Source organism: Heliangelus exortis, chromosome 14 (genome assembly GCF_036169615.1).
Source record: "Heliangelus exortis chromosome 14, bHelExo1.hap1, whole genome shotgun sequence".
In the NCBI taxonomy this organism is placed as follows: Eukaryota; Metazoa; Chordata; class Aves; order Apodiformes; family Trochilidae; genus Heliangelus; species Heliangelus exortis.
The window spans coordinates 1,299,384-1,321,439 of record NC_092435.1 but is presented as its reverse complement, the minus strand read 5'-3'; the positions used below and the strand labels follow the sequence as shown (position 1 = coordinate 1,321,439).

Genomic DNA, 22,056 nt, shown 5'->3' with positions numbered 1-22,056 from the left:
TGGTGGGGACCCTCCCAGGAACTGCTATAGCAAGGGTGGAGCAGCAAAGGGATTGCCTGGCCCTGGCAAGAAGCAGAAATTACTTTCCCAAATAAGGCCTCACACTTGTGAGCTTGAGGAGGAAGGGGGGAGGGCCCCAAACCCAGGCTTGGGTCTTTGATACCATCAGTTCTCTGGGCTGGTTTTCTGCCACCCAAACTCCCTGACTCAGCCACCCTGAGCAGCTCCTGTTCCTTTCACAATGACTGTGGGGCTGCTGGGCAGCAGGCATGGAAACTGCTGCATTCCAAGGGCTCTTTTATCTCCTCTGACACTTGGGTGACATCTCCAGACCTTCCTTTTCCCTGCAGCTTTCCCACCCCTCTGCAATGGGAGCGTTCCCCATTCCTGCTGGATGTGCTCCCAGTAACCCACACCAAAACTTTTCTGTGTTCCATTCCTCCTTCCCCCCAACCCTTTCCTTTCCTCCTGAGCCTGATTTCACCCCCTCAAAGGAAGGGCCGTGCCTGGGTGCTGAATTTCCCTTCAGCAGGGGTCACACCTACAGAGGTTTCAGGCTGGGGCCAGATCTCCATCACCCACCTTGGGCATCCCCACAGCCCTGTTCTCTGCAGGTGACACTGTCACTGGTGTTTCTTGTCCTCCTTGCCCCAGACCTGCAGCTGGACCTCCTCTTGGCAGCCTGGGGAGGAAACCCTCCCTCCCCACACCAAAGCTCTGGCTCTGCTCTCAGCACACCTGGAGCCTCATCCATCCCACAGCAACCTTGGTCTGACCTTGCAACTGGAAATCTTCCTGTTCTTGAAAGACAAGGAAAGGAAACAGAAAAAAAAATTAAAATAATAAATAAATGAGGTATAATACTGGTCCAGTGCCACCAGAACTCGGCACAGAGCCCATTGCTGGGTTTGTTTTTTGTTTGTTTTTTTTCCTTTAATTCAGTCAAAGTGCTGGGAAGCTCCTCAGCCTGTGGCCAGGGATTTTTCAGGCACTGATTTGCTGCGAGGAATGAAGATCTTCCTCCAGCAGAGCAACAAAATTCCATGAAATTCGGTCGCTAAGGCAGAGAGGGGAGGGGGGCGAGGCCAGGGGCGGGTCCAGCCCATCCCCGGGGCGGTCGGGGCTGCTCCTGGTTTAAAAGTGATGGAGAGAGGTCCGGAGCAGAGCTCTGAGCCCGGCTCGGTTCTGGTAAGTCCCAAATTGGGGGGGTTGGAGGTTGGGCTGGGGATCCCCAATGGGGGCAGCGCTGCTTTGCCTCCACACTGAGCCCCAATGGCTTTTTTGGGGGGATTGTGGGGTGAACTGAAGGGTTATGGGGTGAACTGGAGGGTTATGGGGTGAACTGGAGGGTTTTGGGGTGAACTGGAGGGTTATGGGGTGAATTGGAGGATTATGGGGTGAACTGGAGGGTTATGGGGTGAATTGGAGGGTTATGGGGTGAACTGGAGGGTTTTGGGGTGAACTGGAGGGTTATGGGGTGAATTGGACCGTGGTTTCCCTACAGCCAACTCTGGAGGTTTGGAGACTAAATAAGGGGTTGGTTTGATTTCGGATCCGTTTCTCAGGCTCCTTTTTTTGCTGCCTCTTCCATCCTTACATTCCTCACCACCTGGATTCCCCAAGGTGTCAATAAAGAGCCCCGTGAGCCACCCCTGGGCAGAGAAATCCCGACAGGAGGGATGTTTGCTTTCAGCTCCTGCTGCAAACCTGGGCTAAAGCCTCAGCTGGGTTTTTACAGCTCTGCTCCCAGGTGGGGATGAATTGCATCGCGGTGGCAATTAATCAGCGTTGTTCCTTTGGGTTAAAAAAGACTCTGAAATCCATCTGTAGAAAGATGAGAGATCCCAGGGAGCAGCTGTCTCCTAAATACCTTGCATGGCCATAATAATAATGTATGTATTTGCTAATAATAATATGGTTCTTTGCTAGTAATATATGTTTTTGCTAGTAATAATTTTTGCCAATGGTAATATTTTTGCCAATAGTAATATATTGGCTAATAATGTGTTTATTTACACGTGATAATATCTTTATTTGCTAATGATAATATTTGCTATTGATAATTTATTTATTTGCTAATAATATTCTGCTCGTGACTTTGAGAACAGCAGCTGAAAGCCCAAAATGCAGTGTCCAAACGAGACAAAAAGCTGATAATAACCCAGCTCAGTGTCCACTTAAGGAGTGTGCACAACTTAGAGATTAGAGAAGGAAGTTTTAGCTGAGTAAATGAGGGGTGGGACATTTCCCAGCCTCTCCTGGAATAGCAGTGGCAGGGAGGAGGTGATGGTGTCTGCTGCTGGTGAACTCCCCAAAAGGAAACCTGACCCAAAATGTGCTGCTGGGGGCTCTGGGTTCTGCCCATCTCCTCTGCATTTCTCCATCTGCAGCTTCTTCCCCTCCCCAAGCATTCCCTCCCTGCTTTGAGGCTCAGCATCTCTTGCTTTGTTTGTCCCCTGGTTTGGCCACACACCCTGGGCTGCCCCATTTTCCTTTCTTCTTGTAACTGATGATTAAAAAAAAAGAATAAAAAGCCACAAGAGCTCATTGCAGCCTCTTCATCTCAAACATCTTGTTTGTGTTGCTTTGAAAGATCTGATGGGCACTGCTGTGGTGAGAACTGAGATCTTATCTGTGGGAACTTTCAGCAGGGAGTGGAGCCCCTGGTCTTGGTGGGGCTCAGGGGGGTTTTCCTGGGCAGATCTTGTTTGTCAGGCACCAACCCAGCACTGAAAGTAACAGCACTAAGTCCTGCATCACCTGGGTCAGCTTGGCTTGAAGATAAAAAGGAGGAATGGGGATTTTCTCCAGGGCTGGTGGCACCACCTGCCACTCCCAAGCAACGGGTTAAAATCAGCCCCGTTTTGCCCCAAACTTTATTTTGTGGAGATTTTACATCATTATTGCAGCGTTGCTCTTTCCACACCTTGAAGTGAGGACCCCAGGCCAGGGGGGATGCCAGGGCTGGAGGTCAGGTCCCCAGCATCTCCCAGGGCTTGGTGTCCCTCCAGCTGGATGGACCTTGCAGAGCCCTGGGTCTTCCCATCCCCAGGAGCTGGTACCAGGTTTAGAAAGGTGCCTGGAGTTAGAACACCCTGGATCCATGCGGATCCACATCCTGTTCAGCCTGGAGCAGAGGAGGCTCAGGGGAGACCTCATCACTCTCTACAACTCCCTGAAAGGAGGTTGGAGCCAGGGGGGGGTTGGGCTCTTTTCCCAGGCAACTCTCAGCAAGACAAGAGGGCACAAGAGGTCTCAAGTTGTGCCAGGGGAGGTTTAGGTTGGACATTAGAAAGAATTTCTTTCTGGAGAGGGTGCTCAGCCATTGGAATGGGCTGCCCAGGGAAGGGGTGGATTCTCCATCCCTGGAGATATTTCAAAAGAGCCTGGATGTGGCACTCAGTGCCATGGGCTGGGAACCATGGGGGGAGTGGAGCAAGGGTTGGACTTGATGAGCTCTGAGGTCCCTTCCAACCCAGCCCATTCTAGGATTCTATGATCCCTTCCCAGGGGAAGGTGAGAGTCCCTCTTCCCATTTAACCACCCCGTTTAATTTTGCCCCTCAGGCCTGACATTGCCCAGGAGGTGGGAGCAGAGCCCCAGGCAGGCACCATGCCGGTGCCACCCCACAACCTCTCCTGCCTCCACTCCATCGATGACTTCCGAGACCGCGTCTACTCCACCCTCTACTCCATGATCAGCATCCTGGGCTTCCTCGGCAACGCCTTCGTGCTCTACGTCCTCATCAGGACCTACAGGCAGAAAACAGCCTTCCAGGTGTACGTGCTCAACCTGGCCCTCTCCGACTTCCTCTGTGTCTGCACCCTGCCCCTGCGTGTCACCTACTATGTCCACAAAGGGAACTGGTTCTTCGGGGACTTCCTCTGCAGGGTCGCTTCCTACGCCTTGTACGTCAACCTCTACTGCAGCATTTTTTTCATGACTGCCATGAGCTTCTTCCGCTGCGTGGCCATCGTTTTCCCGGTGCAGAGCATCACCTTGGTGACGGGGAGGAAGGCTAAATTTGTCTGCGCCGGCATCTGGGTTTTTGTCACCCTGACAAGTGCTCCCTTCCTGCAGAACGGGACCTACCAACACGGCAACAAGACCAAGTGCTTCGAGCCCCCAGAAGACTCTCGGAAGACAAACCTGGTGGTCACCCTGGATTTTATCGCCCTTTTCCTGGGCTTCGTTTTCCCCTTTATCATCATAACCATCTGCTACGCCATGATCACCAGGACCTTGCTGAAAAATTCCCTGAAGAAGAACCAGGCCAACCGTAAGAAGGCTGTCTGGATGATCATCATCGTGACCCTCACCTTCCTGGTCAGCTTCACCCCCTACCACGTCCTGCGCACGGGTCACCTCCGGGTGCTGTGGCTGCAGAGTTCCAGCTGTGAGGATGCCATCTTCCTCCAGAAATCCGTCGTGGTGACCCTCCCCTTGGCAGCTTCCAACTGCTGCTTCGACCCCCTGCTCTACTTCTTCTCGGGGGGCAACTTTCGGAAGAGGCTGACAACTTTTAGGAAGGCTTCTTCCTCCAGCTTGACCCAAGCCTTCAGGAAAAAGTTCTCCATAAAAGAGAAAGAGGAGGAACCCTCTGGAGAAAACCACAGGGAGAGTGGCAAGGCAGCTGTGGCCTCTTCATAAAGACCTGAGCCTTCCCCTAAGATCTCCAATGGGCAAGGAAGATCTCAGAACCCTTCCATGGATGTGATGGAGGCTGGGAAGCTTCTGCACCCTTCACTCTGTAATAATTGGTCTCTTTCCCCAGAAGACTTTCAACAAGACAGGAGGGCATGGTCTTAAGTTGTGCCAGGGGAAGTTTAGGTTAGATATTAGAAAGAATTTCTTTCTGGAGAGGGTGCTCAGCCATTGGAATGGGCTGCCCAGGGAAGGGGTGGATTCTCCATCCCTGGAGATATTTCAAAAGAGCCTGGATGTGGCACTCAGTGCCATGGGCTGGGAACCACGGGGGGAGTGGAGCAAGGGTTGGACTTGATGAGCTCTGAGGTCCCTTCCAACCCAGCCAATTCTGTGATTCTATGAATAACAATGGGTGGTCCCTGATTCCTGCAGAGCCACCACGGGGACAGCCAGCTCCTTCCCCAGGAGCACTGCTTGGACGGACACACACGGACACACGGACACACACACACACACACACACACACACACACAGAGCCACTGCCAGCCCCAGCAAGCTGTCAGCCTGCTGATAAACTCAGAAACAACCTCTTCAAAGGCTGCTCTGGGGCCGTGGCTTCGTCTCACAGCTCTTTCCAAAGAGCCTTAATTCCCCCAAAGAGTCAGTGGGAAAAGTAAACAGGAGATGTGCTGGGGCAGCCACTGCCTGACAAAGAGGGCAGAGCTGGCTTCAAACACCCCCTGCATTATTTACACAGCAGAGGAGGGGAGAATTCCCACCCTGCTCCCCCCTGCTTCTGCCTCAGCTCTCAGTCTGCAGCCCAGTGATGTGTCTGTGGGATTTGCAGGGTGGGTGGGGGGGTCTGGGAATAGGAGGAGAGGAGGTGACCTCAGGTTGTGCCAGGGGAGGTGTAGGTTGGGTGTTAGGAAATGTTTCTGTACTGCAAGAGTGGTCAAGCATTGGGACAGGCTGCTCAGGGCAGAGTCACCATCCCTGGGGGGTTCAAACAACAGATGTGGCACTTCAGGGCTTGGTTTGGTGGGGCTGGGTTGGTGGTTGGGTTGATGGGGTTAGAGGTCTTCTCCAGCCTTAATAATTCTGTGATAAATAATGAACTGGGGCTTGAGACCTCCCCCCCCCCCCCTCCCAGCCATCTGCTCTTTGGCCACATTCTTCTGGACACCAAGTGGCTCTGCTGGCATTTTCTGAATTCCTAGAAAAATCATGTTTGTGGGAGCAGTTTCCAAGCTGCAATATCCTAATCTGCACCTGAAACCCCTTCCAGGGGGGCTGGTCCTGTAGGTGATGGGTGCAGGACCTGGGTTACCATCACTCCAGTTCTTCAGGAGGTGTTGCCTAAAAGCAGAGCTCTGGGTGCTCCAAGTCCCCCCAGGACCAGTCCTGCCTTTCCAAACTATTGAGCAGGTTCTTAAAAAAAATAATTGCAAAGAAAATGCAAAAATCCTTTCTAAAAATGGCTATGTAGGAGGTTTGATCCTGTTCAGGAGTGTCCACCTTGCAGAAAAGAGGTGACCCAAGGCCCTTGGCAAGGTCTCCATGAAGATCCCAAGTGATGAGTCCAGGTGAGACAGGAATGATTCTTATTTTTGAGCACAGTGTGATGAAAAAACAGATTGGGCTCTGTTTCTTAGGTAAAGAAAAACTTGAAACTCTTGGACAAGGAAACATCCCTGTGCTTTTCCAGGGAAGCCATGGAAGAGCCACGCTGCCTTTTGCTGGAAGAAAGCCCAGCCCAGCAGGGTACATCAAGACAGAAATAGAAATTCTTGTAGGATTGAAACTCTTCCTTGGAAAAGTGATTGATAAACGAGTAGCAAGCCTGATTTTGTGGTATTTATGAAGTTACTTGGTGCTGTTAAGAGTTTCAATACTACAGAATGAGACTGAGCAAAAGGAGTTGGGCTTGGAGGTCGGGGTCTGCTTGAGAAATTCTCTTTACAGACCCTCAGCAGGGAAATCCACTCTTTACCACAGTCTGTGTGTCCCTGGCCCAGCAGAAGGCACTTCAAAAAAGCAAAATCATGGATGTGAATTTGCAACAAGGTCCAAAACCCCTTTAGAAAACCTCAAGGTGGAAGAGGACTGAAAGCTGTTGGTGCAGAGGGGTCTTACAGATCCCTCCAGCTCAGAGGTGGCTGAAACTTCTCTTCAGAGGTTGTCAGGGAGTATTAAAGCTGTCTGAATGTGTAGAAATAATATTCACGTTCCCAAATTTTAAAATATTGTACAGTGAAGCTATATATATATGTGTAGCAAAGCATTTGTATTGTATCAGAGCTATTTTTTTCCTTTATACATTATATATATGATTTTTAAAGAGATGATGCTTATGGCAAGAGAAATAGCACCGGTTTTTGTGCAATAGGAAAGACTATTAAAAAAAAATATATTGCTGAATATTAAATGAAAACGTTTCAAGTTAAATTTGAGCAATTACTCTTTTCTGTGTCTTATTTTAAAGTCTCTGCGTGCAGATTCTTCATCCCTGCAATACATTTTTACCTAGAGTGCAATATTCACCTCAGAATAATTTAAAGTGATGCCATAACAACGTAGCCAAGGCAGCACCTGGTGATCTTTATTTATGGAGAGAAAATGCTTGGAAATCCTTGGAGGGAAGGGATGCTCTTGGAGAGGACCAGGTATTTGGGTGTCTCACATCACCCAGAGGGTTCCTGCATGGAAAAGTCAGCTGAGAAAGGAGATTTTCAACTTGCATTTTCCAAGAACACACCCAAGCTTTGCATTTGCAGTGTGTTCTTCAGTTCTAAAACTCCATTCTGTTCTGGGGTGTGGGGGGAGCTTTCCCCCTGGCTTGGCTTGGCAGAAGTTGGGTTTGGCCCCATGGCACATGGAAAAGGGGGAGCTGATCAGGTTTCACTCTGGATTAGGGACCTGGAGAGAAGTCAGTGGTGAGTCCTGGTGATGGTACAGTCAGCAGGTGAGTTGGAAAGGATGGCACCTGGCTGGGCTGTAAAACCATGGGAGGAGGGAGGAGGAACCATCCTGGTGCAGTGTCTGTACCAGAAGTGCCTAAAAAAAAAAAAAAAAAAATTAAAAAAATAAAATAAAATGAGGTGTTTTGTTTCTTGCTGGAAATCGGATTTTTTTTTTTTTTTTTTTTTTTTTTTTTTTCCTCTGCTGCAGATGCTGCAATTGCTGGTGCAATGGTGTCCCCTAGTGCCCAGCTCCTGAGCTCCTGCCTGCTGCCTCTGCAGGTTTCTTCTTCCTTTTTCAGGCAGCCCAGCAACAGGTCCTCACCTGGGACTACAGGTGTGAGGGTACCTACAGGTACAGGAACTACAGGTGTGAGGGTACCTACAGGTACAGGAACTACAGGTAGGAGGGTAACTACAGGTACGGTAACTACAGGTAAGATGGCAACACAGGTATAGTAACTACAGGTAGGAGGGTAACTATAGGTGTGATGGTGACTACAGGTATAGTGACTACAGGTACAGTAACTACAGGTATGATGGTAACAGGTACAGTAACTACAGGTATAATGGTAACTATAGGTATGATGGTAACTACAAGTACAGTAACTACAGGTATGATGGTAACAGGCACAGTAACTACAGGTACAGTAACTACAGGTACAGTAACTACAGGTACAGTAACAGGTGTGATGGTAGCTACAGGTATGATGGTAACACAGGTATGGTAACTAGAGGTCTGATGGTAACTACAGGTCTGATTGTACCCATCATCCTGACACCAGTCCCACCAGTTTGGCCCCCACTTGTAACTTACAGGTTATTTCTGGTGAAAGCTGGCAGAGGTCCAAAAGAAACCAGCACCCAGCACAAGCTGCTACCAAATTAACAACTACTAATGATCCCTGGGTTAATGAGAGGGGATTTGGGGGTAAATTAGGCTGAGCACTCAAAAAACTTCAAATCAAGCCTTCCAAGTCATCACTTCAGTCTGATTTGGGTCTCTTTCTTCCTAACACCTTTAGACTTTGCTCTGCAATTTCCCCAGTTACAAATACAACTTTTTTTTTTTTTTTTTTTTTTTTTTTTTTCTCTAAATCAGAGTGGGAACCTCTGCTCTGATTTTAGGCAGCAGAAGCCAAGACACTAAATCAGTGTGCTTAGGGCTGGTAGGTGGCACTACAGCCTTGGTTAATCACAGGTGGGGCTCAGGCAGAGGGGTGTGTTCTGTACACTGAAGGCTGAACTGATCAGTGTGATATTTATTGCTAAAAAAAAAATCAGTGTTTTAACCTACTCTTTGCCCTGGGGAACTTCCAGAGTGTGATGCTTGACCTTGCAGAGGACAGGAGGTGTTTCTGTGCTGCTGGAGGGAGTGATCAGTTTGGGGCTGGAGGACCCAGCAGGTCCCATACAGATTCCCCAAGAGGCAGAGAATTTCCATTAAAAGCAAAAAGGCTGCTCCAGCAGCTGCCCGGGACAAGAGGCCTCCCAGAGAGACCAAAACCTCACTCCTTTCTGGGTGGAAAGGATGGTTTTTAGGATAAACTTCTGTGCAGGCAAGGAGAACAATATGGATCTGCTTTGGCCTGGTAGGAAACTAAAATGTGGTTTTTATTCGTGCTCATTTTCAGAGAGGGTCCAAAGGAGCCACCTGCTGCCAGGAGCTGACCACAAACCAGATTTCTGTTTGCAAAAATAAAACAATCTTTCTGTTTCCAAGCAAACAGGAGGTTTGAGAAATGGGGGGTTTTGGTGTGTTTTTTTTTTTCTTTTTCCAAGAACAAACTCCTTCTCAGCAGCTGCCCAGCCCAGGCATCCCCTCCAGCATCCCCTGCACAGGGGCAGGTGCTGCACAGAGGATTTTCCAGGATTTTTCCTGCTCTCAGCTTCTCTTTGTGTTTCTCTTCAGCACTGATAAAATCACCAGTGCAAGGAGAAGGGGAAGGTGTCTTCTGACTTCTCCTGGGCTGCACACCCCAAAGCCAAGGAGTCACCATTTCTGGTTCTCCAGGAAACTTCTGGAAGAGTTTTTTTCCTCCTAACTGAACACCCTGTAAATCCCAGAAGACAAAGGAATATTTCTAATATTCAGGGACATGTCTATCTCAGTTACAAGCTTTCAGGGTTTTTTTTTTTCTTTTTTTGGCTATTTCTTGGTGGGGGTTTTTTTGGCTTTTTTTTTTTGGCTTTTTTTTTGGCTTTTTTTTTTGGGGCTTTTTTTTGGGCTTTTTTTTTTGGGCTTTTTTTTGGCTTTTTTTTTGGCTTTTTTTGGGGGTTTTTTTGGCTTTTTTTTGGCTTTTTTTGGCTTTTTTTTTTGGCTTTTTTTTGGCTTTTTTTTTGGCTTTTTTTTGGCTTTTTTTTGGCTTTTTTTGGCTTCTTTTTGGCTTTTTTTTGGCTTTTTTTTGGCTTTTTTTTGGCTTTTTTTTGGCTTTTTTTTGGCTTTTTTTTGGCTTTTTTTTGGCTTTTTTTTGGCTTTTTTTTGGCTTTTTTTTGGCTTTTTTTGGCTTTTTTTGGCTTTTTTTTGGCTTTTTTTTTTTGCTTTTTTGGGCTTTTTTTGGGCTTTTTTGGGGGGGGCATTTTGGGGGGCTTTTTTTTTGCCTTTTTTTTTGCCTTTCTTTTTTTGCCTTTCTTTTTTTGCCTTTTTTTTTTGCCTTTTTTTTTTGCCTTTTTTTTTTGCCTTTTTTGCCTTTTTTTTTTTGCCTTTTTTTGCCTTTTTTTTGCCTTTTTTTTTGCCATTTTTTGCCATTTTTTTGCCTTTTTTTTTGCCTTTTTTTTGCCTTTTTTTTTGCCTTTTTTTTTTGCCTTTTTTTTTTGCCTTTTTTTTTTGCCTTTTTTTTTTGCCTTTTTTTTTTTGCTTTTTTTTTTTTTTGCATTTTTTTTCTTTGCTTTTTTTTTTTTTTTTTTTTTTTTTTTTCCTTTTTTTTTCCCTCCTTTTCCACTATGGCCTGACATTAGAAGAGGGACTTCCTGCATATGGCAGGAGGGAGAACGCTGGGCTCTTTATCCCTCATGTACAGCAGCAGAGGGTATGACCTGATCACCAGGGGGGTGAAAAACAAGCAGCAAAAATGAAGGCAAGTCCATCAGATTTTTAATTACCATCAGTGTAAGCAAGGAAACATCTTAGAAAGGGTTCTGAGGGATACTACTCCAGGTCACAACTCCATCTCCCAGCACAGGCTTTGGGAAGATGGGGAACTCATCCCTACTTCTCCCAAATGAATTTAAAGCTCTGCGAGTGGCCACAAGCACAAACAAATATTTGGAGCATTTGCAGACTTCACTAGAGGGTGAAACGTGCCCATTTCTTCCCTGTCAGTGCAGCTGCTCCAGAGGCAGGCAGGATGCTCCCAGGGCACAGCCAGGACCCTTTGCCAGTGCAAGAAAAATATTCCAGGAGGATGGTCAGTAGGTTGGGAGGGGGATGAAGGGCAGGAGGCAGCAAACCCACCCTATTTGGGGCATTAATCAAAACTCTGCTGCTGAATGGCTCTGCTGGGGATGCTGAAACAGAGCTGGCTTTGGGGTTAGCCCCTGTGTTTGTGAGGAGCACCTTGCTCTGATGCTCTGCTTGGGTTTAACCTCTGTGCAGCCCACCCTGGATCCCCAGATAATTCCTGCTGGGATAACAGGAAAAGGCCCAGAGGGATGGGTGCATTTTGAGATTGCTCCCAGCACAAGGCTGGAGGGTTTCTGCAGATGTTTTTTTTATTTATTTTCCAGCTGGGCGTGAGCAAAAGGAGCTGACTGGGGAGCTGCTGGGTTATTGCAAAAGGCAAGAGTGTGGCCTGAGGAATCGCATCCACCCCAGGAGCCAGCCAGGGCCTCGTGTTCTGCCCCTGTGCTCAGCCCTGGGGAGGCCACAGCTTGAGTCCTGTGTCCAGTTCTGGGCCCCTCAGCTCAGGAAGGAGATTGAGGTGCTGGAGCAGGTCCAGAGAAGAGCAAGGAGGCTGGGAAGGGATCCAGCACAAGTCCTGTGAGGAAGGGCTGAGGGAGCTGGGGGTGTTGAGGCTGGAGAAGAGGAGGCTCAGGGGAGACCTCATCACTCTCTCCAACTCCCTGAAAGGAGGTTGGAGCCAGGGGGGGGTTGGGCTCTTTTCCCAGGCAACTCTCAGCAAGACAAGAGGGCACAAGAGGTCTCAAGTTGTGCCAGGGGAGGTTTAGGTTGGACATTAGAAAGAATTTCTTTAGGGAGAGGGTGATCAGCCATTGGAATGGGCTGCCCAGGGAAGGGGTGGATTCTCCATCCCTGGAGATATTTCAAAAGAGCCTGGATGTGGCACTCAGTGCCATGGGCTGGGAACCACGGGGGGAGTGGAGCAAGGGTTGGACTTGATGAGCTCTGAGGTCCCTTCCAACCCAGCCAATTCCATGATTCTCTGTGAGTAACCATCAGGAGTGGGGCAGTCCCTGCTCTCTGCTCCTCCTCCCTCCCTCTTACTCATGGCAGGAAGCAGATGAGGGACCAGCACACGCTGCTTACGTGAGCGAGGGCTGCCAAACCCCGCAGTGCCTTTTCACCTCCGTTTTTCAAGGAAAATGGAATGAGAAGTTCCCCAGAACTGGCCTTGAGCCTCTGCCTCCTCCCCTCAGCAGCCTCTCCTCCCACTCGCCTCCGTGTCCTTCATCCTCCTGCCTCACTGTGCCAGGGGTTCCCAGACCTTCAGAGCTGCTTCGTGCTCCCCCTTGCCCTTTTCTGGGTGCTGGGGTGGGGTGAGCATCACCACAGACCTCAAGCAGCATCCTCACCCCAAGCAGGAGAGCACCCAGGCCGCAGCACCCAGCACCCTGCTCCCTGCCTGGGCAGAGGAGCCCAGTGAGGCTCTGGGACCACTGACTCAGCTTGGGCTTAATCATATCCTGTGCTAGGAAAAGCAGAGCTTGGGGATGGGAAGTCATGAACCAGAGGCACTGAGAAATGGTTGTCCAGACCCTGGGGGACAGGGCTGCAGAGTCTGAGGTCCTGGGGGCTTTGGTCTGGTGATTTCCCAGGAGGTCGTTCACATCCCAGTGGATGTGCCCCAAGCTGACCACGGAGTTTGGTTGCAGGGCTGTTAAAACTCCAACCACTCATTGGAATGATCCTGGTGTTGTTCTGAGGGTCCCCACTGACAGCTGGGACAGGGGATGCTGTGGCAGGGCAGGAGAATTGGCAGCAAGAGAAAGTGGCACCAAGAATCCAGCCCTGGCATCCACCCAAATTCAGTCTCTGCTTTGTCCGACCAAAACCTTCTTTGGGCAGCAAAGAGAAGGAAGATGTTCCAGCACCCCCAGCTCCCCCCCAAAAAAACCCAAGAACAGTGATAATGAAAATTAAAATAGGGAATTAATTAAGAATTCAGAGAAGCCCAGCAGGTGAAGATTCAATCCCAAATTTAACTCAGTTACATGGAAAAAAGGCATCCTCCAATTGCTTCTGGTGTCCCTAGAAGACTGGAAACCTTCACAGCAGACCAGCTCTGCAGCCAGACTACAAACATTCTGCCACAACAAACCATCCACCCTGTCTCTCCTGGAGCTGTGAGGAGATTCAGGGCTGGCTGAGAAAATAGTGAAGAGGGGGATTTGTTTGTTTTTTTAATTTTATGTTAAACTTCAGGGGCTTCTCCTTAAGCTCAGTGCAGAAAGGCACTGAACAGCGTTGCCTTTTCTACCCCAGCTTGCATAAACACAGCTTGGGCTCCTTCTGGGGGCAGGGAGCTATATTTAGGATTGCTTTTGCTATATTCTATATATAAATACAAACCTACTTATTTAAGGGCAGCGGGGAGAAGGCAGCTACACTGTGAGTAGCTGCCCACTACTCCCCAGTGCTGGGGAGACATCTCCTCTTCCAAAGACTCGAGGGGCTGGGGTCTGTTTGCAGATTGTGCTGGAGGGGCACCAACAACATTTTGCCCACCAGGAGGATTTTAAAGCCTCCACCACACCATTTTTAATAAGATGAGGGATGAGCAAAGCTCGTTGAGTGATGCTGTGGCAAAAAAGCTTTTGTGGGCTTCACCCTGCCCGTGTGCCCTGCACTGCTGGTGGCAGGACCTGGGGGAAAGGCTGGAGTAACTGCACAGGGGAAGTGAAAAGCTGATTACTTCTATTTCTCAGTGAAACAAGAGTCCTGTAGTTCCCTCAAATATAGACTCTGTGGTTTTGTTTTTAGAGAACTGGCTGGAAGAGCCACTGAGGACCCACGTGGAGGTGGGGAAGGATCGGGGTTGCTGCTGGCAGGTGGTTCTCTCGAGGTGAATGTCCCCAGGAGATCCATCACAGGTAGAAATATTTCCATTTTGGAGGTTTTGCTACAGCTTAGGGTGAAGAAGAGCAGAGAGGGTCCTTTCAAACTTTTTATTGCTAACACCAGGGCAGCTGAGGCTGTGCTGTGACACTGGGCTATGGGGAGTGGGCTCTTGGCTCTCCTACAAAGAGAAACTTCTCCATTTGCTGGGTTCATGTAGGCTGCCAAAAAGGTTAATCTGCCACTACTACTGTGGGTTGGAACTAAATGGTCTTTAAGGCCCCTTCCCACCCAGATCATTCCATGATTCCATGCTGCTGATGTCAGCCACGACACGAGCCCACGGTAGCCCTGTGGTAGCCGGGTGGCTCATCTGCAGGGTTTGCCTGGCCCTCTACAGCAGAGGAGTCCTTGGCTCAGGGGTCTTGACTCAGTTCCTGGTAGGCAGCAGGGATCACCCCTCCCTCACCCATCCTCCAGCAGTGCCAGGGTTCTCTTGCCCCCATTCTCCCAGAACCTCTCCTGACCCCCAGCTCCTTAACTGCCCTGTCAAGCAAGGGCTGACTCTTGTTCCCTAAATGAAGATGGGGAAGGTGGGAAGAGGCTGATTTTCTTTTTCTTTCTTTTTCCTGATTCACAGAAGAGTCCTTGGTCATTGTAAGAGCAAGTTCTCTCCCACAGAAGAGAGGCAGCAGAGAAAGGCTCCTGTGCAGCCACCTCACATGGACCATCCCCACGTAGATGCAGATGGGAAACCAGATCCCTCCCAATCCCAAAATGGAGAGCAATAGCCCTGAGCAAATAAGTAGATTGCAATAATAGATACAATCTGGAGCTTTCCTGAAGGAGCCAATATTTGTATTCTTCACAGCTGCATCCTTTTTTTTTTTTTTTTTTCGGCGTGTTTGGGTCTTTTTCTTTCTTTCTTTTTAGCCTGAAGTGCTCCCGAAAGCCTCATGCCATGTGGCTGCTTCTTATTTTGCATCAAAGCCCTGATTCATCACTGCTCTGCACTTGGACAGATTACGTCTGCTCCTGCAAAGCAAATCCATCAGCTGGAGGCTGGGGAGGCCAAGGAGGCTCCTCTGTACCACCATGGACCCTGATCCAATGCAGGGGAGATGATGCTCCAGCTTCCACGGGTCTGCTGGGAGAGGAACCCCCAGGGCAGAGCAGAGTTGCCCCAGGACTCCATCAAGTGAAAAAAAAAGAGAAAAAAAAAAAATAAAAAAAAGAAGAAGAAGAATTAAAAAAACCCAAAAACAACAACAACAACAAAAGGGAATGGAAACAATAATGAGGAATGAGGTTATTGTAGGAGAGAGCAAGTAGAAGAGGTTGCTTGGGGACAGTGAAGAAAATGCCAGATAGGAAAGCAATAGTGCTCTGAAGGAAGACAATGGAGACATGGAGTGAAAGCCTGGGAAAGCCATGGGGAAAGGGAACAGGGAGATGGCAGCTCTCAGGAGCAGCTCTTCACCCAGCTCTTCACCGAGGTCCTACAGCTGCAGGGATGCAAATAAAATAAATAAACCTCTTGGCAGAGGCAGCTGAACTGGAAGTTCAGTGGTAGCCTGGTGCCAAGGGGGAGAGGGGGTTTAGTCCCAAAATGTGAAGTGAGGAGCTGGAAAGTGGGCAGCAGGCAGGAGAAGGGGTGACCTCGGGTCACCTAAAGGGAGGTAGGAAACCGGCACCACAGGCACAGCCGGAAAGCAAAGCAGAGAAACAAAAAGGAGAGCATCGGGTTACACCTGAGACCACGGGGCTTGCAGATTGCATCAGGGCTTTGGTTGCTCAGGGCTCACCTGCGCCTCCTCCAGAGATGACATTTAGAACAAGTTTAAAAAGGGATCAGGGTTTCAACAAGTATAGTCCCAGCCTTCTGTGTGATGGAAAAAAGAAAAAAAAAAAAAAGAATAATCTATTCCAAAAGTAGAAATGTCAATACAGACTATCATTTTGTTACTACTTGCTTTGTTATCCTTCCCCTCCTCTCTGTTCCCCAGACTCTGGCCCTGATGCTTTGTTCTCCCCCCACAGCCCCTTTGGAGCTGAGTTCCATGCAGCAGGAAACCAGCCCCTGCCCTGCTCCACCCAGGGAGCCAACCTGCTCCTTCCAAATCCCAAACTGGCTTTGGGATAAAAGCACAGGATCCAGCATCTTATAGATTCCCTCTTCATGCAAGGCAACAGTGAAGCAAGCTGAAGATTGGGGTTTGGTTTTTTTTAAACATTTTCAGCCTAGTTTATAAGAGTGAGTGGTGAGGTCATTTTGGCTTTCTCCTTGCTGAGAGTGAGGACAAGAACCCTCCAGCTTGAATGTGTTTAAATTATGGTTGTTTGGAGCACTTTGAGCATCCAGCTACTCAGTTTTCTTGGAAGTGTGACTACATCCAGACAAGCACACCTGCCCTGGCTCCAGTGGCACTGCTCCAGCTCAGGATTGCTGCAGGATTGCTGCTGTCTGTCCTTCCCACCACCCCAATGCCCATTGCACCTCCTGTTGCTCTGGCACTGAGACCAGGGTGGGCTCCATCCCACAAGGAGAAGCAGTTTGCAAGGAGAGCAGGATTTCCTCCAGGTGGGTGTCTCTGCTCTGGAGCAGAAGGCAGATGTGTCCCAGCCTTTGCTTGGACCTGCCTGCTGCCAGCACTTTGTTGCAGCATGGAGCTCTTCAGCCTGTTTGGGTTTTATTTTTTTGTTTTTTGTTTGCTTCTTGGCTTGGGGGAAGAGTTATAAATTTATGGGTAAACACAGCTAGTGTTTGGAATTAGACTGGATTGGGATATTTGATTCCTATCTGGGCCCTTGCTTGAATAAGCTGAGGAGGAACCAAGCAGAAAGACCTTGCAGGAGGTGGTAAAGCCATGAGGGAGAGAGAGAGGGCAGGTGTGTGTCCCACAGCCATCTTCTCCATCCAGACTGGAGATGAGAGAGAAATGAGAACCAGCTTCCCTGCTCCTGGCTCTGGGGAGATGGGAGCAGTGATGCTGGAGCATCAGAGGGGCTGTGGCAGGCAGTCCTTGGCCAGGACAGGAACGAGGAGGTGGAAGGTGCCACCTTCCCCTTGGGATGTGCTTCTCCAAGGCTCTGCAGAGCCACCAGGACTGGGCTGATGGGGACCTTCCAGCAGATTTCCCCCCTCGTTTCAAAAGCAGATGGTGGCTGGGGTGAAGGAAGATGCAGCTCTGGGTCAGGACATGCAATGTTTGCATCATGTAATGAGAGCAAGAATCATAAACCAGATGTTCTGTGCAAATCACCTGGGCACTGAGCTTCATCCCGTGCCACTTGCAGCAGCCATAAACATGAGCTGTGTTTATTGTGGGTTGGGGAAAGCTTTTGTTTTACACCTTTATCATCACTTTGTATCAACAGCATCACGGATGATATTCAGCAAGGTCGTGTGGGATGTTTTAGGTGGGAACTTCTGTGCAAGGAGCTTCTGGTGTGGAGGGGTGGATTCCCACAAGGGTTTCTGGGTCCTGCGTGGAGAAAGAAGCACAGACAGCAACAGGCAGAGCCTCTCTGCGTTTCCATCACTTCTCCATCACACTGATGACAACAATCTCTTCATTCTTAAAACATTTTTTTTTTCCTAGAAGATTATCACCGTTCCAGTTTTGCCAGGACTGTAAAACCACCGTGCCCTGGAGAGGACAGAAAGCACTGTAAGTGTTTCAGGACTGGAAAGAAAATCTCCAAACTTGGTTTAATCCCTTAAACCAGCATTAGTTTTTAATGATATTACACAGAGACTACACACAGGGTGGAGCAGGGTGCTGGTAGGAGCCAGTATCTCTGATGGTATCACCTCTTTGTTTTGGTGGTGTTGATGAAGGTTAAGTCACTTCTGCTGGGGGTGACTTTCTTTTGGGCTTCAGAAGCAAAGGAACAGCAAATCCTCTGGTCCTGGGATGAGTGCACCTGTGGATATGGAACAGCAGGTGTGTTGCAGTGACCTGCAAGGGAAACTCTCCCTGCCCTACAGCCCTGCCCCGTTCTGCTTCTTCCCAAATAACCAAGCCCAGCCTGCTGGACTGTTCTGGATGCTCCTCCACGGGAGAAAACTCTCCTGGTTCCACCGGGGTGGATGGAGCCACGCCAGCACACGCTGGTGGAAAATCAGCTCCAGTCCCTGCTGTTTACTTTTGAGGATCAGAGCAGATCCAAGCTTCCAAGCAAGGGCTGTTTGACAACAGTTTGTTTGCCAGGTTGCCTTGCCTGGGTCCCTCCTCAAGTGTACACAAAGAATATTTTGTATATAATGAGAGCAAACGGAGCCAGCGTGCTCCAGGAGCTCCTCTGCAGGTCCTAACGAAGTCAGGGGCTGGGAGGCTCTGCTGGACACTGCTGAAAATCCCCACAAGCAGCAGTGGCCTGGCCAGGCAAGTATGGAAAGAAAAAAAAAAAAAACCAAAATAAAACAAAAAACACAAGTTTTTATTATGGGCTGGCACCAGAAATCCAGAGCAGCTGCTAATTGTCCTGGCGAGTGGGTTGTTGGTTTGGAGGGGGGTTTGTGCACCCAGGTATTTACTGGCTCCAGCTGTAAGCAGCAGGATTTTTTTTACCTTTTTTTGCCTTTCAGCAAGCTCTGCCCCATGTTCAGATTAGATTTGTAATTGTATTATTTCCTCTTACCTTTCTCTCCTCCCCTTTCTCGTCAAAGGCTTTTCTTTTCCTTTTATTTAATGTTTTTCACCTTTTTTTTTTTTTTTAAACAGCTGGAGCAAGAAAATTAGCAAAGAAAAAATAGAAAATACACCGCAAATTTTTCTAATGAAGAATTAGAGTGGTTTTGGCACTGCTTTTTGCCATTGTTTTGTTAAGACTGATTCTCCTTAGCTCTCCTTTTCCATTCCAGAACTGCCCTTCCTTTATAAGCCCAGATTTCTTCCCATTTGTGCTTTCTTCCCTCCCTCCTGACTCATTTCCCCTTCCCATTTTGGCTGTTTCTTTTCTCTTTCCTTTTCCTTTCTCCAAATGTTCTCTGATCTTATATTCTGCTGGTTTCCCAGGCCAGGCTCCATTCTCCCCAGGTTGATACCACGGGTGTGTGTGCTTCTCTACCTTCTTCCTCTCTAGACTTTCTGGCTGATCATTTCCTCAAAATCCCATTTTTTCCACTCCAGCACCTCGGGACGAGCCGTGCCTGCCTTTGTGTGGGAAACCTGGCATCCCCAGCATCCTTGCACAGTCCTTATGGCTCTCCAGGAATTTCAAATTACACTTAAAGCTGCCCTCAGACTTGTTCCATGCTGTTCTGTAATTTCTGACCCATCTAACCAGGCACTTTGGTCCCTGTGCCACTGCTGCCAAATATTTCCTCCGTGCAGCTCTGCCATCTGGAACACCCTCCTGTGCTCCTCCAGCCTCACCCACTGGCCGTGGAGTTTCCAGTGTCAGCTGGAAAACAGTTTCCCCTCACTGTCATCCCACAGCAATCCAAATGGAGGATGTAGGCAGCAAACATTCGGTCATTTATTTTCCACAGTGTGGGAATCGTTCTCCTACTTGAAGCAATTTCAGTTTTAAAGGAGCCCTGGAGCTTGTGGAATGTGGGCAGGTTTCAGAGCTTTCATTTGAAGTCTCACCAGCAACCAGCTACAACTCTCTAAGCTTTTCCATCAGACGTTTCCTAGAATCACCAGTGAATACCTTGCTGGGATAGAAAGGACGTTTGGAATGGGAAACCAAAAGGGGAAAAATTATTTAATGAAAGGTCAGAGGGAAAGAAAAAGGATGATTTTTTTTTTATTATTTTTTTTTTTTAGTGCTAAACCACCGCATTATTACCTACAAAGGAATTCTTGTAATAATCAAAGTTGGGAGGTCTGATGGCCTTCAGAGCAAAGAATGCTCAGCATTCACCCCAAAGACCTTCTTTATTCTGGGTATCAGTATGATGGGGCTGGGGAATCAGTCCTTTGGGTATCACACAACACCACTAGTCATAACTTTTAAGGTTTAGCTGGCAGTGAATAAATACTGAGCCCACAAAGTCAAAATAGTCCTTGAATCGCTGCCTTCAGCAGCAGCGTTCCTTTCATGACCCGATGGGTCTCTTTCTGAGGATCTCCCCCAAAATTAAGCACAAATATTTGTCAGAAATGAAATCCCCAGGGCACTGGATACGCTTCGCTGCAGATTAGTTAGAGCCTGTGGAGTTATAAGATTCCTGAGATGGAGTGCTGAAGATTCCAGGAATTCTCTCAAAGGTGAAATGATTAACCAACCTTTTGTTCCTAGAGCACAATAATGCAGAAAGCAGGTCTGCCTTCAGGAGTCCCCTGCTTGTCTTCCACCTTTCCTGCAGCTTTAACAAGCCTTAAGTCTGAGCTGAAATCATGGAATTTAATTTCAGAATTGTCAGTGAAATGCAGATGAAGCACTAGTGACAAAAGTAAACTGTGACTCAGAGCAGGGGAGCAGCTTGTTTTGCCTCTGAATCTCTTCCTGAAGATTTCAATCTGTTTTATTGGCATGAGGAATTATTAATTTCTTTTCAGCCATAATAAAACCTGTGACTGATGTGCTGATCCACACTGTTCCACATGGCAGTAGTAGGAGCTGCTGCTTTTTTTTTCCAGCAGGGTCACGTGTGTGCAGTAAAACTTGTGGAAGAGGTGGAAAGAAGAGGAAATTTCAGTGCAGAGACCGTGACCAAGATTTTGCCAATTATGTCATTAAGAGGGAAATGCTCCCGCTGCCCTCTCCACCTGGGACTGCCCATCAGTCCAGCTATCAGGTTTTGCTTTCCAGATCACAAATTAGCTCTTCCAGACAAATTCAGCAGCTCGAATAAATAGAGGTGACAACAGAGATTGCAGAGGTAATGGGCTGCCTGCAAAATCCATCTTTTAATGCTCTCGTGTACATTTTCAGTGATGCTGATGCACAGGGGTAACATTTGCTTGTTTTCTCCCCCAGGCAACCGTAAAACAAATCTAAAATTCAGAAACCATGAGTGAAGTGGGTGATCAAACAGAAAGCAGAGAAGCAACCTGAGGATGGTTTAATCTTCATTTTCGCTGCTTGCTATCTATTTGCAGAGAATATATTAATCATTTTATGGGCCAATGTAAGTAAAAGCAATGGTGAAGTTACACGACGTGGTTTTGAGTCATTTATTTAAGAAGGGAAGTCATTAGCCACCTAGAAATCCAGCAGCCACCACCACCTCTGCCCAAAACACTGCTTGCTTTTTTAAAAAGATGGATGGGGATTTATTTTAGTCCTGTTCAGCACAGCAAATCAACCACTTCCCCGTGTCTCCAGAGGAAAAGTCTCTGACATAAAGGAATGTTTTCTTCTGTATATTATAAAATTTCCTATATTCACTTAAAAAAAAAAAAAAAAAAAAAAAAAATCTGAGATCAGTCCAGGGGTAAACACACATTTTATAAGTTTGGTTGCTATTGGTGTTTTAAGAAAACGGATGGGAGAACACGGATGTTCCAGAGGGGCCCAAAAGCTGCAAACTGGGGTTTTCCAGCCTTGATTTTTGTCAGGGCACAGGATTTGGTGTCCCCAGGGGCTCGGGGGACACAGGGAGCAGAGCTGTGGGTCCCAGCTGGTCAGCAAAACCTGCAGGTTAGCAGTTTGGGTAATATTCCTCTTTTCTTAGTGCCCTCAGCATGAATGCTTTTTTATATTAATACATATTAGACTTCTGTCACTCATCTGTCCCCCGCAGTGGGCACCATCGGGTGCCTGATGGCCTCGGGATACCTCAGGGAAACCTCAGGGGAACTCAGGGACACCTCAGGGACACTTCATGGACACCTCAGGGAAACCTCAGGGAAACCTCAGGGGAACTCAGGGACACTTCAGGGAAACTTCAGGGAGACTTCATGGACACCTCAGGGAGACTTCAGGGAAACCTCATGGACACCTCATGGACACCTCAGGGCTATCCCAGGGACACCTCAGGGACACCCAGGCCCCTGGCTCGGTGGGATGCCGGGCGCCGACCCTCACTTCACCCACCCCAGCACCTTTGTCTCGCCACTCGGTGCCACTTTACCTTGAAGGTCGGCGCCCTCTCCTTCACCCCCAGCCCCCTCCAGTCCCTTCTCCCTCCCGCAGCCCTGGTGCCACCTGCGGGCTCCCCCTCCGCCCCCCCGCGCCTCTTTTCGCGGGAGCGGGTGGCTGGAGACGAAGATCGGCACTGCCTGTGGTTGGCGCGCCCGCCCGCCCGCCCCCGGCCGGCGG

General features: G+C 48.5%; 1 protein-coding gene across 1 annotated transcript; it reads left to right on the top strand.

Moving 5' to 3' along the window:
* The first annotated feature begins 1,154 nt into the window (after positions 1 to 1,154).
* CYSLTR1 (cysteinyl leukotriene receptor 1) lies at positions 1,155 to 4,740 on the top strand. Its single transcript, XM_071757648.1, has 2 exons — positions 1,155 to 1,188; positions 3,567 to 4,740. The coding sequence occupies exon 2, from the start codon at positions 3,613 to 3,615 to the stop codon at positions 4,648 to 4,650; it is 1,038 nt and encodes a 345-aa protein (XP_071613749.1). The 5' UTR covers positions 1,155 to 1,188; positions 3,567 to 3,612; the 3' UTR covers positions 4,651 to 4,740.
* Positions 4,741 to 22,056: the final 17,316 nt, after the last annotated feature.

Coding starts and splice junctions, on each gene's coding strand:
- CYSLTR1 (XM_071757648.1), top strand. CDS start 3,613: ATGCCGGTGCCACCCCACAACCTCTCCTGCCTCCACTCCATCGATGAC.